This window comes from Diospyros lotus, chromosome 3, assembly GCF_014633365.1.
Source record: "Diospyros lotus cultivar Yz01 chromosome 3, ASM1463336v1, whole genome shotgun sequence".
NCBI lineage: Eukaryota > Viridiplantae > Streptophyta > Magnoliopsida > Ericales > Ebenaceae > Diospyros > Diospyros lotus.
Genome location: NC_068340.1, coordinates 12,471,857 through 12,487,218, shown reverse-complemented (window position 1 = coordinate 12,487,218; position 15,362 = coordinate 12,471,857). Strand labels below are relative to the sequence as shown.

At 39.0% G+C, this 15,362-nt stretch overlaps 1 protein-coding gene across 1 annotated transcript in view; it reads right to left on the bottom strand.

Moving 5' to 3' along the window:
* LOC127798321 (uncharacterized) overlaps window positions 1–14,544 on the bottom strand; it is a 93,846-nt gene extending 79,302 nt beyond the window's left edge. The window contains exons 1-2 of the mRNA XM_052331815.1: window positions 14,186–14,544; window positions 6,307–6,376 (exon numbers count right to left, since the gene is read on the bottom strand). Coding sequence (XP_052187775.1) covers window positions 6,307–6,376; window positions 14,186–14,442 — 327 coding nt within the window. The 5' untranslated portion in view covers window positions 14,443–14,544. The remainder of the gene's footprint in view (window positions 1–6,306; window positions 6,377–14,185) is intronic.
* Between the last annotated feature and the right edge of the window lie 818 nt (window positions 14,545–15,362).

Here is a 15,362-nt window from a genome sequence, read left to right as displayed (position 1 = left end):
TCAGGGTTTTTGGCTGGGGCCAGGCCTTCATAGCTTCAATTTTGTGAGGATCAGTATTAACTCCTTGGCCAGATATGATATGACCCAAGTATTCAACCTTCCCTTCTGCGAATGAGCATTTAGACCTTTTCACATATAGCTTATGGAATCTAAGGATCTGAAATGCTAGTTTGAGGTGGGATAGATGCTGGTCTAAGGTAATACTGTAAATGAGGATGTCATCGAAAAAAACCAAAACGAATTTGCGCAAATAGGGAGCAAAAATGTGGTTCATCAATGCTTGGAAGGTTGCAGGCACATTGGTGAGGCCGAAGGGCATTACCAAGAATTCATAATGCCCTTGATGGGTTTTAAAAGCAGTCTTAGGACAATCGACCGGGTTCATTCGAATTTGGTAGTATCCGGAGGTCAAGTCAAGCTTAGAAAAGATGGATGCGCCTGTTAATTCGTCTAAGAGGTCTTCAATAATGGGTACATTTGAATCCGTTTCCCTGAGACAACCCTACACTCCCCCGTTTCTTGACTCCCATGTAGAGTAACCTGTTGGCCCTCCAAGTTAAAGGTCACTTCCAGAGTATTAAAATCGAACACTAAGGGGCTCACTGTCTTCATCCAGTCTACCCCCAACACAACATGGCACCCTCCCAACTTGAGTATTCTCAAATTTGCCGAGAATTCTCGTTCACTCATTAGCCACTTGAAACCCATACATCTGAGTTGGCTTACCATTCTGGTCCCATCAGCTATTAGGACTGACAGAGGGGGAGTCCTTTGTAGGTCACACTGTAGGTTGTGGGCTGTTGTCTCATCTAGGAAACTATGAGTGCTGCCACTATCTATCAACAAGACTATCTTCTTTTTCCGAGCCACCCTTTTTCACCTTAATGACCCTTCTCGCTGCTTGGCCCTGCAAGGCGTGCATTGAGATCTCACCCCCTTCGTTTTCCTCAGGCAATTCTTCATTTTCGCCAGCACCAGCTTCCTCCTCCTCCACTTCCTCCTAACCTTCCATAGTAAGTAGGAGTTTCTTACACTGGTGACCTTGCCCATACTTTTCACCACAATGGAAACATAGGCCTAATTGTCTCTTTTGGTCCACCGTTAGGTTTCTTGGTTGGGTCATAGGTTGGGGAACTTTACTGGTAGGTCCTCCTCTCGGCCCTTGGAAATCATTTCCCCTGTGATAACCCCCCGTAGGTGTGATCCTCCCTGCTGTTTTTGGACGACAACCTATGTCTCCTAGCAAAAGTTTCCATCGATAGCTCGTGTAATCGAGCTTGTTCAGCTGCTTGTGCCACTGTTGTGGGGTACAACATCTTAACCGTCGGTCTAATTAACTCCTCCAACCCACTGATAAAACTCAAAACAAAGTATTCCTCATCTAGGTAAGGTTGCGACAATGAGAGTAAGGACCTCAATTCTTCAAATCTGGTTTGGTACTCCTCTACTGTTCCATTCTGTTTCAATTTGTTAAACTCCTCAATTACATCAGATCTGGTCTTCTATCCAAACCTTCTGCACAATTGGTTAACAAACTCTGGCCAACTCAAATCCAACCTTCCATGACTCCAATTTTGGAACCACGCATCCGCCACATCATCTAAGTAGGAAGCAGCCATACATATCTTATCACCTTCTGCGATTCGATGTTGATAAAACACAAGTTCACATTTGCGTATCCACCACCTCGGTTTGTCCCAATCGAAGGCCGGAATTTCCATCCTCAAACCCGGTTGAGCCGAATTGATACCCCCATAACACCTCTGATGTGCACCCTTTCCCACTTCCGTTGGTTCCTGAGGTCACAACCTATTCACCGGTACAGTCAGGATTGGTGCCGACGTTGACCTTGGGGGAAAATCCATTGGTAAACTGACATTCGGCTGCCAAGAAAACATGCTCAAAGCTGCCGTCAGTTGCTGGTTGAGTCCAAAGAATTCTTCTCGAATTTCGGTCACGGCACGATCTAAGGCGGCCGTGTATTCCGATCTACTTCTGTGGATCTCTTCCTGCACGTTCTGAATTCCTAACTCCAGCGTCTCCAACCTATCATCCACTTGCTCCTGGTGTTGTCGCAATCCCAACTCGATCGCATCCAATCTAACCTCCATCTGCTTTGCTCGCATTCCATTAGCCATCCCTACTGCCAGGTCGCGGGCTCTAATACCAATTGTCAAGCTCGGATTCTAAAGAAGGATTGCCTTCCGTAATTCTGGAAGGAATGGTTTAGGAGGGAAGAATTTAGAGGGAGAGATTGAGAGAGAGATTAAGAGTAGGGCGAGAGAAATGTGAATTGAGAAATGAGAGGGAAAGGAAACTGTGGAATAATCCTCACATGCCTCCCCATCCTCAACTTATCTGTATTTATAGGAGAATTACATAGCTTGGCGCGACAGTTAGGAAAACAGCCCATGCACGCGCCATTTGAATTACCCCAACTGGATTATTACAATTCTGCCATTATACCTTCTAATTATAGCTATACCCTTGGTCTATGACAATACTTTGATGGAAGATCTCATTGGTCGTAAGATATTGGGTGAATGAGTGAGAGAAGTATTTCCGGCCATTGTCAGTCCTAAGGATACAAATAGAGGACTGAAAGACATTTAAAATGAGTTTATGAAAATTCTGAAAAATTGTACATGCCTCATATTTTTCTTTCATTAGATATACCCAACACACTCTTGTGTGGTCGTTAATGAAGGTTATAAACCATCTTGCACCATTTAGGTTAGGTACTCTAGCCGGTCCCCATATATCGCTATGAATCAAATGAAAAGGTATAGAAGAAAAATATGGGCTAGGTTGATGAGTACTATGGGTTTGCTTGGCAAGAATGAAATGATCACACTTAAGTACCAACTTTTCTTTATTCATAGATAAGTTAGGGTACAATTGTTTCAAGTATGAAAAATTAGGATGACCAAGACGTCTATGCCATAATAAAATTTCAGAATCCAAACTAACAGTAAGAGAAAACCTATGTGGTACTTGACTATGGGATTTCTTGTTATTGGAAAGCGGCGATGGCAACAAGAGAGAGCAAATCTTCCTACAAGTGGTGATGGCAACATCGATGGCGGCTGCAACTAGAGAGAGCAAGTGGCGGTGACAACGAGTTCACTGTCCACAAGAGGCGGTGGTGGCAGCATGTGACGAGAGAGGCTGAGACAGAAAGAGAAAGTGACGAGAAACGGTCGGCTGCGACGGTAACAGAGAGAGCAAGCAGCGACAGCGAGACGAGAGAGAGAATGGGTAAGGGGGAAAAAATCGTAAATCAACTTAGGCGCCACAACAAAGAGAGCAAATGGCCAAGGCGGTTCATGGGGCTAGGTAGCCCATGCGGCTAAGCGGTTGCCGTGGCCGATTAGGCGCCACTCGGCACCGATTAGCCGGGCCAGCGCATAAGGGGACCAATTAAGCCAAAATCACGATGACTAGGGGCCACCTAGGCCGATTTTTAGAACACTGTTAAGGGCTACTTCCACCTGCCAAGTGGTACTTTTCCAGATTTCTCAAGGTAATATAAGCCATCCCGTTCCTTAGTATGTCCAATCATCAGTCCCAAGTCCTTCTCTTGAAACACACGACAAGAAGGGAGAAAAATCACTTTGCAATTGACATCACATGATAGTTTGGATACGGAGAGAAGGTTGATGGATAGTTTAGGCACATGAAGGACATTTTTGAAGATCGGGAAAGGACAAATTTTAGTCTCTCCTATTCCAGTTACTATGATCAAAGAACCATCAACTGTAGCAATTTTTTGATTGCTAGAACAAAGTGAGTATGAGTGAAAAAAATAGGAGTGAAAGAACCATCAACTGTAGCAATTTTTTGATTGCTAGAACAAAGTGAGTATGAGTGAAAAAAATAGGAGAAAGGAGTCATATGGTCAATGGTTCCAAAGTTAATAATCCAAAAATCTTTAAAGGATATATCAGAGGCATTTAAAGCATGGGAATTTGAAGGTTTGCCTGAGTGTAGCAATGAGCAAGTACTTGAAAATGAGGGTTTATCAAGAGTACGTAGGAAGTACTGCAGCCTTTCAATCTCCTTGTTAAATTCCTTTGGTTCATGGGACTGTTCTTCTACTTGCGGGGTTTCCATATTGACTTGCACCTGGCTTCAATGCTGTTGTTGCCCACCTTTATTTCCCCATTCTTTGCTCAATGGCCTACCTTGTAGTTTATAGCACATCTCCCTAGCATGCCTTGGTTTATTGCAGAAAGTACACATTCTCAAATGAATTGGTCCTTCTTAAACCCATGACTTCCTCCATTTACCACCATTGTTGAGGCCTCAACTAGTTTTGAGTCCAACATGACACCCCGCCTGTTTTCCTCTGCTAGAATAATCGAAATCACTTCATTAAGTGAAGGTAAGTCATATTTGCCTAGGATTTGAACCCTCACTTGATCATACTCCACGTTGAGACATGCAAGAAAATCATAGGTGTAATCTTTGTCTATGAAAGCTTTCAAGGTGATTGCATCATCACTGTTCTTCATCTCAACTACCCGATAATGATCCATCTCTTGCCAAATCCAAAGTCCCTTTAGGAAATTGGCATACTCGATAACAGTTTTGTTTCCTTGTTTTGCAGCAGCTATTTTGGTCTTCAATTCGTAGATCTAGGCTACATCTTTGACCTTCAACTAGGTTTGTTGGATAGACTCCCAAACCTCATTTGTTGTTGATAGAAACATGCAATGCCACTGATTTCGGGTGCCATCAAACTCCACAACCATGTAATGATCATGGAATCTTCTTCATCCCTTGCCGCATAGGCTAGATCTTCCTTCCTTGATCTGGTCCCTATAACATGACTAATCTTCCCTTTTCCTTTCAAAATGGTTCAAATCAACTTAGACCACTTAAGATAATTTCTCCCATCCAACCAATAGACAACATTGATTTGTTGCAATTCTCCCAACGCCTAAAGCAACAAGGGTGCCGGTGTTTCTCTTGTGTCATGGAAACTAACTTCATCAGTGGTGCTCGACATCTCTAGTTAATGGGAAGAGCTAAGAAAACAATAAGGCTAAGAAAAGAAAGATAAATAAGGTACTATCGCGACAATGAAGGCTGCTAGTGATGGTTGTAGGAGCAGGTAAGGCTGGGTAACAATGAAAGTTGTTGGTGGTAGGTTGTTGGTAGCAACAAAAGGGCAATCGGCAATGAAGGCTCAAAAAAGAGTCCTGGGGTTTCTTAGGCTCTAATACCATGTGGAAAAATATGGTAATGATTCTCATTAAATTGGTAGATACATATATACATATAGGATGCCTACCTAACTATGAAAACAAATTTCCTAATTGGGTAATCTCCTATTTACAATAACATAGATATAATCACATCCTAATTATAGCTTTTAAATCTACAAAATATTGACCAATTACACTGAGACTCCTAATAGTACTTGATAACTTAAGCATAAGAAAATAAGATAATCTTCTTGCAACTCCAATATCAGCTTGGCCAAATCAATCCCCTTTTCTTGCCTTCAATATTACTTTAATTGATGTTTTGTAAAGGATCTTTTATTTTCATACTGAACTGATTTAGAGTGCACTTTTTGAGAGTACAATAAAGCATTTGACAGGCAAAAGAAATACTTTGTTTTGAGATAGAGGTAGAAAAGACAAAAGAAAGAGAAGAAATAAGATAGCTGATAGCAGTAGAAAAAGAACATAATGAAATATATAGAGTTGATAAAGCAAGGGAGAATCAAAAAGTGAACTGAAAAGAGAGTGGGGAAAGGAAGAATGGTTGAAGAAAGAATGAGAGGGAATTAAAAATAAAGAATGAGGAGGGTTTTAGGCAGGCAAATAAATTAAAGTAAAGATTTATTGCTTACACAAACAATAAAGTAACAAATTGTTCCAATATACTCTCAATTTTAACTTCATAAAGAAACGAAGACAAATGAAACAAATATACTTGGAAAAAAAAATTAAAATTACTTCTTTATATAGCTTAAGAATGACTTTATGTATCCCCCAGTATCCTCATTACACCTTTCTCTTTTTTCAATCAGTCTTTCTTGTTCTGGGTCTTCTGGCATTCATGTTTCATCAAGTCAATTATCTAGCTTTGCTTCCTTAACAAAACCCTAGTTCACATTAATTAGTTTAGAGATGCCAAACGAAATCTTCAAATCGACTGCAGCATGGAAAGCTCAAACATAAAAAATAAAAAAGACATGACTAATAGAAAATAAAAACTAAAAATTACTAAATAGGTTGCTTTACATAAATGAAAGTACAATGCTAGATGGAAAAAGTTAAAACTAAAATACACCTCAACTTCACTCCAATCTCTTAATCCACCCCAAGCATCTTGAGACTGCTTTACACTCTCCGTAAGTAATCTGAAAATAATAATGAAGAAACCATTATTCTTTCATTTTGAACATGAAGAAAGACAAAGATTATGGAACAGTAATTCCATTAGATTTAAGACATCAATTACTAAAATATAATCTTTTGAGTATTAAATGATGTCAGTTCCAAATAAAATAGTGAAAAACTAGAGGCGGCAATATTGTCATTAAGAAGATTAAAGAAAAGAAAACTCAGAGAAGATAAAAATGTGAATTAACATTACTACTTTAGGTTTAAGAAAGGCCCATCAGGAACCTATCACATCCATGGTTAGTTTGAGCCAAATGAATTTTTTCTGGCTTTCCCCAGGTTTTCATTGCTGGCTTTGTCTTTAGATCTTTATTTAGTAACGAAAGGGCAGTTTAGAAAATTATATTCCACATTTGCAATTCTGGAAAACATTTGTTCTTGGCTAGTAAATTAAATTATGCACGGTCTTTAAGTTAGTTTAAAATGGATTTGGAAATCAAATATTAAATCTGCATTTAGGAATTTATTCCTTTCATCATATAAGTTCCTAGAAGTCCATACATCTGCAGTAATGCTACTTAACAATATACAGCAATGTTAAAAATTTTACAGATCAAAAGCCATCTTTGGCACATATAATGCAACCCTTAACTGGTGTGCTGTATTCTTAGTGATCGCTTACAGCCTTTTTCCATTTTTCTTAATTTGCTGCACTTACTCTGTTGTTTCCTTCAATCCTTCTAGTGTTGAATGTATTACTCCTTTTCACAGTTAGTCCCAAGCCCAAATAAAGGAGAATTGTGTTAAGTAGCTGACAGCCAACATCAAAATCATCAGATCTTTTATCAAAAGTCTAGACAAATGTACATGATAATGGATAGAGATGTCTGGAGATCAAGAATTTCAAGTAACCAATCCCAACTAGTGGTACTAAGGCTTATGATTGTTGTTGTGTTTGGGGATGTAAATGGGTCCCCATTTAACCCATTTGAAACTAAAACATGATAAAAATTCATAATTGCGGAATATAAGTACAAGGCTCATTTAAAAAGTTACTAAAACATGTAAATGGGGTTAATTGGGGACCCATTTACATCCATATTTGTATTGTTGCATTTAATTATTCACAATTATAAAATGCTAGTCATCATTTTTAAGACTGAAAGTCTGAAACCTTCCTCGAGCCTAATTGTTCAAACAATCAAAGACCAACCTAAAAACCTGAAGGGCAAAGACTCCTTCATTGTCTACAACAAAATATCATTCAAAATCCCAAACATTCAAATGTTACCTATAGTTTGTTGAAATCAAACACTAGAGGGCTGATTGTTCTCATCCAATCTACCCCAAAGACTATATCACACCCTCCCAATTTCAGAATTCTGAGGTCTACTGTGAACTCCTTCCCTTGCATCTTCCATTTAAAATTTTGACATTTAAATCTACTAAACATCTTGTTAACATTAGCCACCGTAACTAATAAGGGAAATGTGGCCAATGTGGGGCATTGCAGTTCAATGGCAATGGCTTCATCCAAGAAGCTGCGAGTGTTGCCACTATCTATTAAAATCATCAATCTCCTCTTCCCATATGTCACGACCCTAGGGATATCCTAGTCGTTATGTTATTAATACATAAGCTATGTCATACCCTTCAATTAGTGTTGTAATCGAGTATAACTTTTCAGTTAGACATTACAATCGAAAGGAAGAGCCTATAAATAGGCTATAACCTAGAGAATTAGTTATGTGAATGATAATTGAATCTTTTCCCTCTAACTTTATGTTCTCTCTCTCTTTCTCTCTCGAACCCTCTGTCCTCCCTCTCTTCTTGTTCCCTCTTCAACCTAACTCTCCCTCCCATTCTCTCTCAATTCTCGAATTCTACCCTATATAGCTTTTGTCAAATCTTAGGATCTGATAATTGGTATCAGAGCCGATCGTTCATCGGCTGTAGATTAGGCTGACCAAGCAATTGTTGTGATGATCAATCAATGATGGTTGCAGTGATCAATCGCAGCGAGGTAAGCAGTGGCGATTTTCATCCTTAATTCTAGCGATTTAGAGCATCAAAGCCGTTTGAGTCGCGACTGTTGATAGGCGACTCCTAGCAGTAATTTTGATCCGACTTGAAGACATTGTAACTGAGTAGAGTAGTTGATCCCTTGAAGACGACGCAAAGCAGGTGATCCTCAGCCATAGGAGTAAGATCCAAGTGAGTGAGAAGGTGCAATTGGAAGCAAATAAGTGATCATGGATCATAAAGATTGCGATTAGATCGGAGAAAGTACAGATCCTAGCAAACAGTTGCATCAATCCACAACAATCAGATCTGAATTGTGAATTGTTGATCCCAACAATTGTCGACTTAATTAGCGATCAATTGCGAATTGGGAGGTGGTAATTCAGTGTGGGTCAAAGGTGAATACAAAGTATACAGGTTGAGGTATGGTGGAAGGGGCAAGACTGAAGCAATTAGAAGTCAGGCTCAAAACTATGGAACTCAGGCTACGCCAAATTCAAGAAGAGGTGAGTCATGGCAAGGCTGAGAGTGTTGCGACTAGGGAGGTGGTGCAGGGCTTAATTCAATGGAAGGAGGAGGAATTCTCCAAAATTCATCTAGACATCGCCAATGAAAATCAAAGAATCAATAGTGTCCTTGATCTGTTTTCTAGGAGGCCCCAAACGAGCTTGCCGATGGATTTCCCCCCAAGAGCCACTGTAGGGGCTAGAATTCCATCACAAGACCCTAATCTACATGCAGGTGAGAGGCCCTTATACTACCCCCCATCATACTCCTATGCCTAGATTGGAGATTCCAATTTTTGAAGCAGATAAGCCTAGATGGTGGATTAGAAGGTGTAGATGTTCTTTCACTATTATCAAGGGGCAGAAAACCAGAAGGTAAACCTGGCAACAACATATCTCAATGGCATAGCTAACACCTGGTTTCAAGGATGGAGTCAAATGAGGAATGTATGTAGCTGGCAGGAGCTTGAGGAAAATTTCTGTGAGCAATTTGGAGAACAATCAATAGCAGATGTGGTTAAAGAGTTTAACAAGTTGAAACAAGAGAGATTGGTTATGGAATATCAAGTTAGTTTGAGGAATTAAAGTCACTCGTGCTTAATTCCCATCCAACATTAACCGAATCCTATTTTGTATCGAGTTTCATTAGTGGAATGACAAAGGAGCTATGGCCCGTGGTGAAGATGATGCACCCTATCACTATAAAGCATGTTGCTAAGAAAGCAAGGTTACAAGAGTTTGCTCTAGCAACAATCTTCAAAAAGCATGAAATCCTACTGAGAAATAACCCTCCCACCAACAAGCAATTGGAAGGCAATCCTGGGACTACAACAATAGGAATGAACCAAGGAAATCCCCAAGTTTACACTAATCTTAATGCAGTCAAAAATTCGATGCTACAGTAGAGGAAGTAGCTAAGATTGTACTATAAATACGAAGAGAAATTTCGTTTAGGCCACCAATGCAAAAGACTATTACTGAACATGGAAGGATTAGACGAAGAAAAAGAAGAAAAAGAGGTTGTTCTCCAAGAAGAAAACTGTGAGTGCAAGGTGATCACTAGGAAGAAGTTGCAAAAATTATTATAGAAAAGGGCTCAAAAGTCAGTTGTACTCTAAACAAGTTGTTGAATTTGAAGAAAGGACTAAGGCAGAGGAAGAACATTCAAAGGCTGCGAACACTGCTACACTTCAACTCCTCAATGAGGAAAAGCAAAGAAGAAAGAAAGAAAGAGAGAAGGATAAATGAGACAATAAAAGCAAGGATTGGTTAAATTGTTGCCGGTCGTTGCTAGCTCTTAGGGACAAGAACTCTCTTAAGGAAGGGGGATTGTCACAACCCAGGGGTATCCTAGTCATTACGCTATTAATACATACGTTGTGTTGTACCCTTCAATTAGTGTTGTAATTGATTGTACCTTTTCAGTTAGACATTATAATTGAAAGGAAAAGCGTATAAATAGGTTGTAACTTAAAGAATTAGTTATGTGAATGATAATGGAACCATTTCCCCCCAACTTTCTATTCTCTCTCTCTCTCTCAAACCCTCTATTCTCCCCCTCTTCTTGTTATTCTCCCTCTTCAATCTAACTCTCCCTCCCATTCTCTCTCAATTCTCGAATTCTACCCTAAATAGCCTCAATCAAATCTTAGGATCTAACACCATAATTCCCCTTCACCTTAATTATCTTACCCAGTGGACAGCCTTGCAAGGCATGTAGGGAGATTTCTCCATCTTCCTCCCCTGCTATCCCTTCCTTTACATTTTCCATTTCTTCAGCAACAACTTCATCTACTTCTTCTAATCCCTCCATTTGCAACTTGCCTCTTATATTGATGACTAGGGCCACAACATCTAAAGCACAACCCAAGTTGCCTTTTTTGCTCCATTGATAGAGGCTTAACTGGGAATGGACTTGGTAAGGTGACCTTAGGAATTAAGGTCCCTCTCTGAACTACTTGGTTTGCAGCTTTAGAATTACCTCCAATTGATTGGCTGCTTGTAGGATATCTATTTACTAATATTTTGTCAAGCAAGAGATTGATAGAGGAGATATAAGTCTTACTTATATTCCTATTGAGTTTCAAGAGGCAAATATTCTTACAAAGGCAATGCAAAAGCAAGGATTTGAATCCATTCGAGGTAAACTAGGAATGATGGATATCTATTCACCAGTTTGAGAAGGAGTGTAGGAGAAGATAAAGAAAAAGGAAAAATAATTTTAAGCTGTAAATGGGGTAGATAAGGAGATAAGGAGATGAGATTAGTGTAACGTCCCGTTAGTATGTTATAGCTACTTAGACAATATTATTCTGGGAATTTCTCATCATCTGAGAAATAACTTGGCGAATTATTTGATATGTGCAAGATGAGGCTTAAAGGACTAAAGAGGAATTAAGGAAGTCAAAGGGAATGGGTTTGACAAGTCAAAGAAGAACAAGCAAAGGGGGTGGAAAAGTTAGGTCAAGGGAAGGAATCAAGTCAAAATTGGTGGGCTGAGGAGGGGTTGCCGAAATGCAAAAGTAAATGCCCTCAAATTTACAGTTAAGTGATAAATAAAGGTAATTAATATGCCAAGTGGGCTGGAAATGGGGGATTTAAAAATAAGACAAAATGCTATATATATATATATATATAGGGAAAAAGCTAGAAGTGGTGCAAGTTTGAGGCGGTGGAAACTCAGGGGAAGCTCTCCAGTTTCTAGGGTTCTTCTCTCTTCCATTTCTCTTCTTCTTGTGGTTGCTAGGGTTTTCAAGGAAGGAAATTAAATAGTAGGAACTCAATTTCCAGCCATCCTTAGCTTAAAAACTCTATTTTCCTCTGTTTTGTGGCTAAAAAGAGATGTAATCCTCCTTGTATGGCAGCCTATAAGCTAGGTTGAAGGTAAAGAAGGACTAGGACTTGATTAAGAAGGAAGCTAAGACTTGAATTTCAGTCTTTGAAATGATTTTATGAAAACCCTCGGTTTTGAGTTGCAAAGTAGCTACATGATTGTAATTTACTTCCTTCCGCTTGGTTAACCTCCTTGTAAACGCTTTCAATGGGACTTATTCTCCCTACTTTTCTTGGGAATGATGCCTCTTTCGCTAGGATGATGACTTGGCAAGGTTTCAATCCCTTTTGCCATGGTTTCGAGTGTGAGAAGCAAAGGTTCTGGGGGTTTTATGGATCTATCTGTCAACTGATTTAGGACAATCTATCAACAGTTGCCTATGAATCTGTCGGTCGGTTGCTTCAGTTTTCGGCCTGAACACTTCCTACAAACTTAAATGCCTTTTTTCTTCCTCTTAAGTCATGTTTCCCTATCCTTGAGTGTATCCTATGCATTTTAAACATGATTATAAGATTATGTTTGGCACTGTGCATGTGGTTTATAAGTGGCCCTATGCATGGGTTCTATGGGACATGATGTTTATGCTTATACATGGCATGGTTTTGGGAAAACATGTGATATTTGACGTGCACTACGGATAGGATTCGCTGGGATATATCCTTTACGATGCTAAGCTGGAAGCTCGAGTAAGCTGTAATGCCAGACTCATGTGGGACTTCGATCCCTTGAAATGGTTGTGGTTTAACAAAGCTTGTGGGGACATGCACCTTATTCTTTATACATGTTCATTTGTGGCTTAATTCTAGCATATCGTGGGTGCATGTCGTAGCATGGTCATGGTGCATATGACTTGGTTACTCTCTTCCGTAAATGTGTGAGCGGGGATACTTGTTATCATCTATGATTCAGTCCTTGGTATTCTTGTTACCTGTTATTCTATTATGCTTATTGGGCTTGTTACCTGTTATTCTATTATGCTTATTGGGCCTTGTGGCTCATTTGTGCTTGCATCATTCCAAGTAGAGGCAAATCTAAAGAAGAAGGGGGAGCCTAACAATATGGAGTCTAGTGTTTAGACATGTACAAAGCAGTTGTAGTTAGAAGGTCCATAGGGGATATTGGCATGGTGCCTCTGAGTAGATGTTTTGTTCTTTTGAGGGCCATGTGTTATTTTCTTTTGAGATGTTATGAGTGTATGATCCCATTGTATATGACAGTACTTGATGTTCAGTTTTGTATACATAACCTTGATGTCAGTTATAAGATGATTGTGGTGTTTTCCTTCATGACTCCAACAGGTACCCTTTCTTTTTGACACTTCTCCCTTATTTTCCTTGGTCGGGGTCTTCAACGACGGAGTCATCATAATTAATATGAGAAAAGATTGGAAAAGTTCAAGCTAAGAAGAGAAAGGAAAAAAAGGATAAAACTGTTCCAAAACCAAATAAGGAAGTCCTAGTTCAAATGAATTCTAATATGGAATACGTTGTTATCTAAATTGTTGTAATCTATTCCTGTATTTTAGAAGAATTTTTAGGGGGTTGTGTGTATATATAGTGCATCTCTCGAATCAATGAAAATATTGAAGTACATTCGTTTCATTAAGCTTCTAACATTCCTTTTATTTTTCAAAATGTAATTCCTATATTCTTTAGAGTAAGATGCCCCAACATAACATTTCGTTTTTCCACATTCATTGAATAACTGAATAATACTCATTTCATCTCTCCTTAATCACCCCTCATTTACTACACTGGGTCAACTACAAGAATTCTAGACCTAAACCATCTCTATCCGTGATCATATCCATTACATTCTATGTCATGTTAAAGGGTTTCCCACCAAGTTTTCCTTATATTCTTTATAAGATATTCCTCCTATTTATAGTCAATTCCAAGCCCAGATAAAGGAGAAAGGTTGCATCAACTAGATGACAACCAACAAAAATTCATTGAAACTAATGTCATGAGTTCTAGATAAATTAGTTCCCTTAATGTATTGTAAATTCAGTTACATTTCTCTTTTAAATAAAGTTAAAGACTAAATAAGTGAAATTCTATTATTCATTACCAGCTTGCATAAAGATGGATAAATTACAGCAAGAGCAAGTGAAGAACATAAATTAGACGGGGAAAGGACCATGTATGGCATTCACAACAACAATTCTTTTTAACGCGACCACGTTTAAGTTGCCTCGCGCAAATGAAGCAAAGTTCACAATTCGTCAACATAACATAAGGTACGTGCAAGACTCTGTTTGTGTGACTGACTGTTTCAGAAAGAGGAAAAACTAGGAGGAATAGCATAAATTCCACTACACTAACGGAATAATTACAGACGATCTCAGGAAAATCTTTACTAAAAGGGCCATCTAACTATTGAAAGGTATCGGGAAACATTCAAGGAGTCTCAATTTAAGACTAACAGATAAAACAAAAACGAAAAGCGAAAAATATTGCACTGACCTCTCAATATCGCGGTAAATCTGGATTCCAGTTCTTTCCGGTTGTTTATTTCTGTTATCATCGGAGTTATAGCAATAAATTTTATTGTAGCGACTAGAACGTCGAACCCTGAAAATACCAGGATTTTTGAAAACGGGTGGAGAGTACTGATATTGACGACAGACAGAGAAGTTTGTGAAGCTCCGAATACAAAACTGACTGGGTTCCAATTGGAAATCCAGCTTTTGATGCGGACTCCATCGCCGGTTGCCTATCATCTCTATTCTTTCTGGATAGGTCGGTCCGCTCTCACCCCCAAGAGGGAAAATAAGAATAGTCACACTTAAAGGTGAGGGATTTCACCTTTGCACCCAAGCACGAAAGATCGTCATTCAAACCACCTCTTTCTCGCCATATTCTTTTTTTTTTTTTTTCCTTATTTTAATTTGGTAAATCGCCGTACACACCCGCATCTTTGCCTTTTGCTCAACCACCCTTGTAGTTTATTTTTTATTAAATTAATTCTTATACTTTTACTCAAATTGTCATAACACCCTCTTATTATTAATAATGTTAATATTAAACTTACCTTTTATAATTAATAAAATAAAAATTAGAAATATTGAAAAGCTTTGGTCATAGGAACCCATGATTGGTTTTGCCTGTCAAAAGTCAGAACCATCTAAAGCAAAAATCCACCAAATAAATTGCAAAAATATTGAAATCTAACCCACAAAAATGCCCACTGACTTTGCCATTTTAGCTGTTTGCCCCCAACTTTAAAGTGAATCTATTATGCCTTTGAACTCAATTTCAAAGCAATCACACACTTCATCTAGCAACATGTTACGCATGAGTTACACGCGCTCTGATGTAACCGAAATGCTAAATAATTTATCATGAAATTAAACACTATTTATAACTCTGATTGCTCATCGAAACCCTTAACATCATTCCCGTCCAATCACACACATTGTTTCTATCCGTTGGTGAGGATACCTTTCGCGAGCCCTTATAATTGTTCCCCATTGCAGCTTACAATTACTCCCATTCTCTCTGACCATCCCCTTATTATTGATCCCTTTTATAGCCAGGTTGTTCAATGCCTAGTGCCACCATCGATTCACAACTCGGATTGCTCAAATACTACCAAATTGCTCGGTTCTAAGTGCTCGATGTCGCTGTCAATTCACAACTT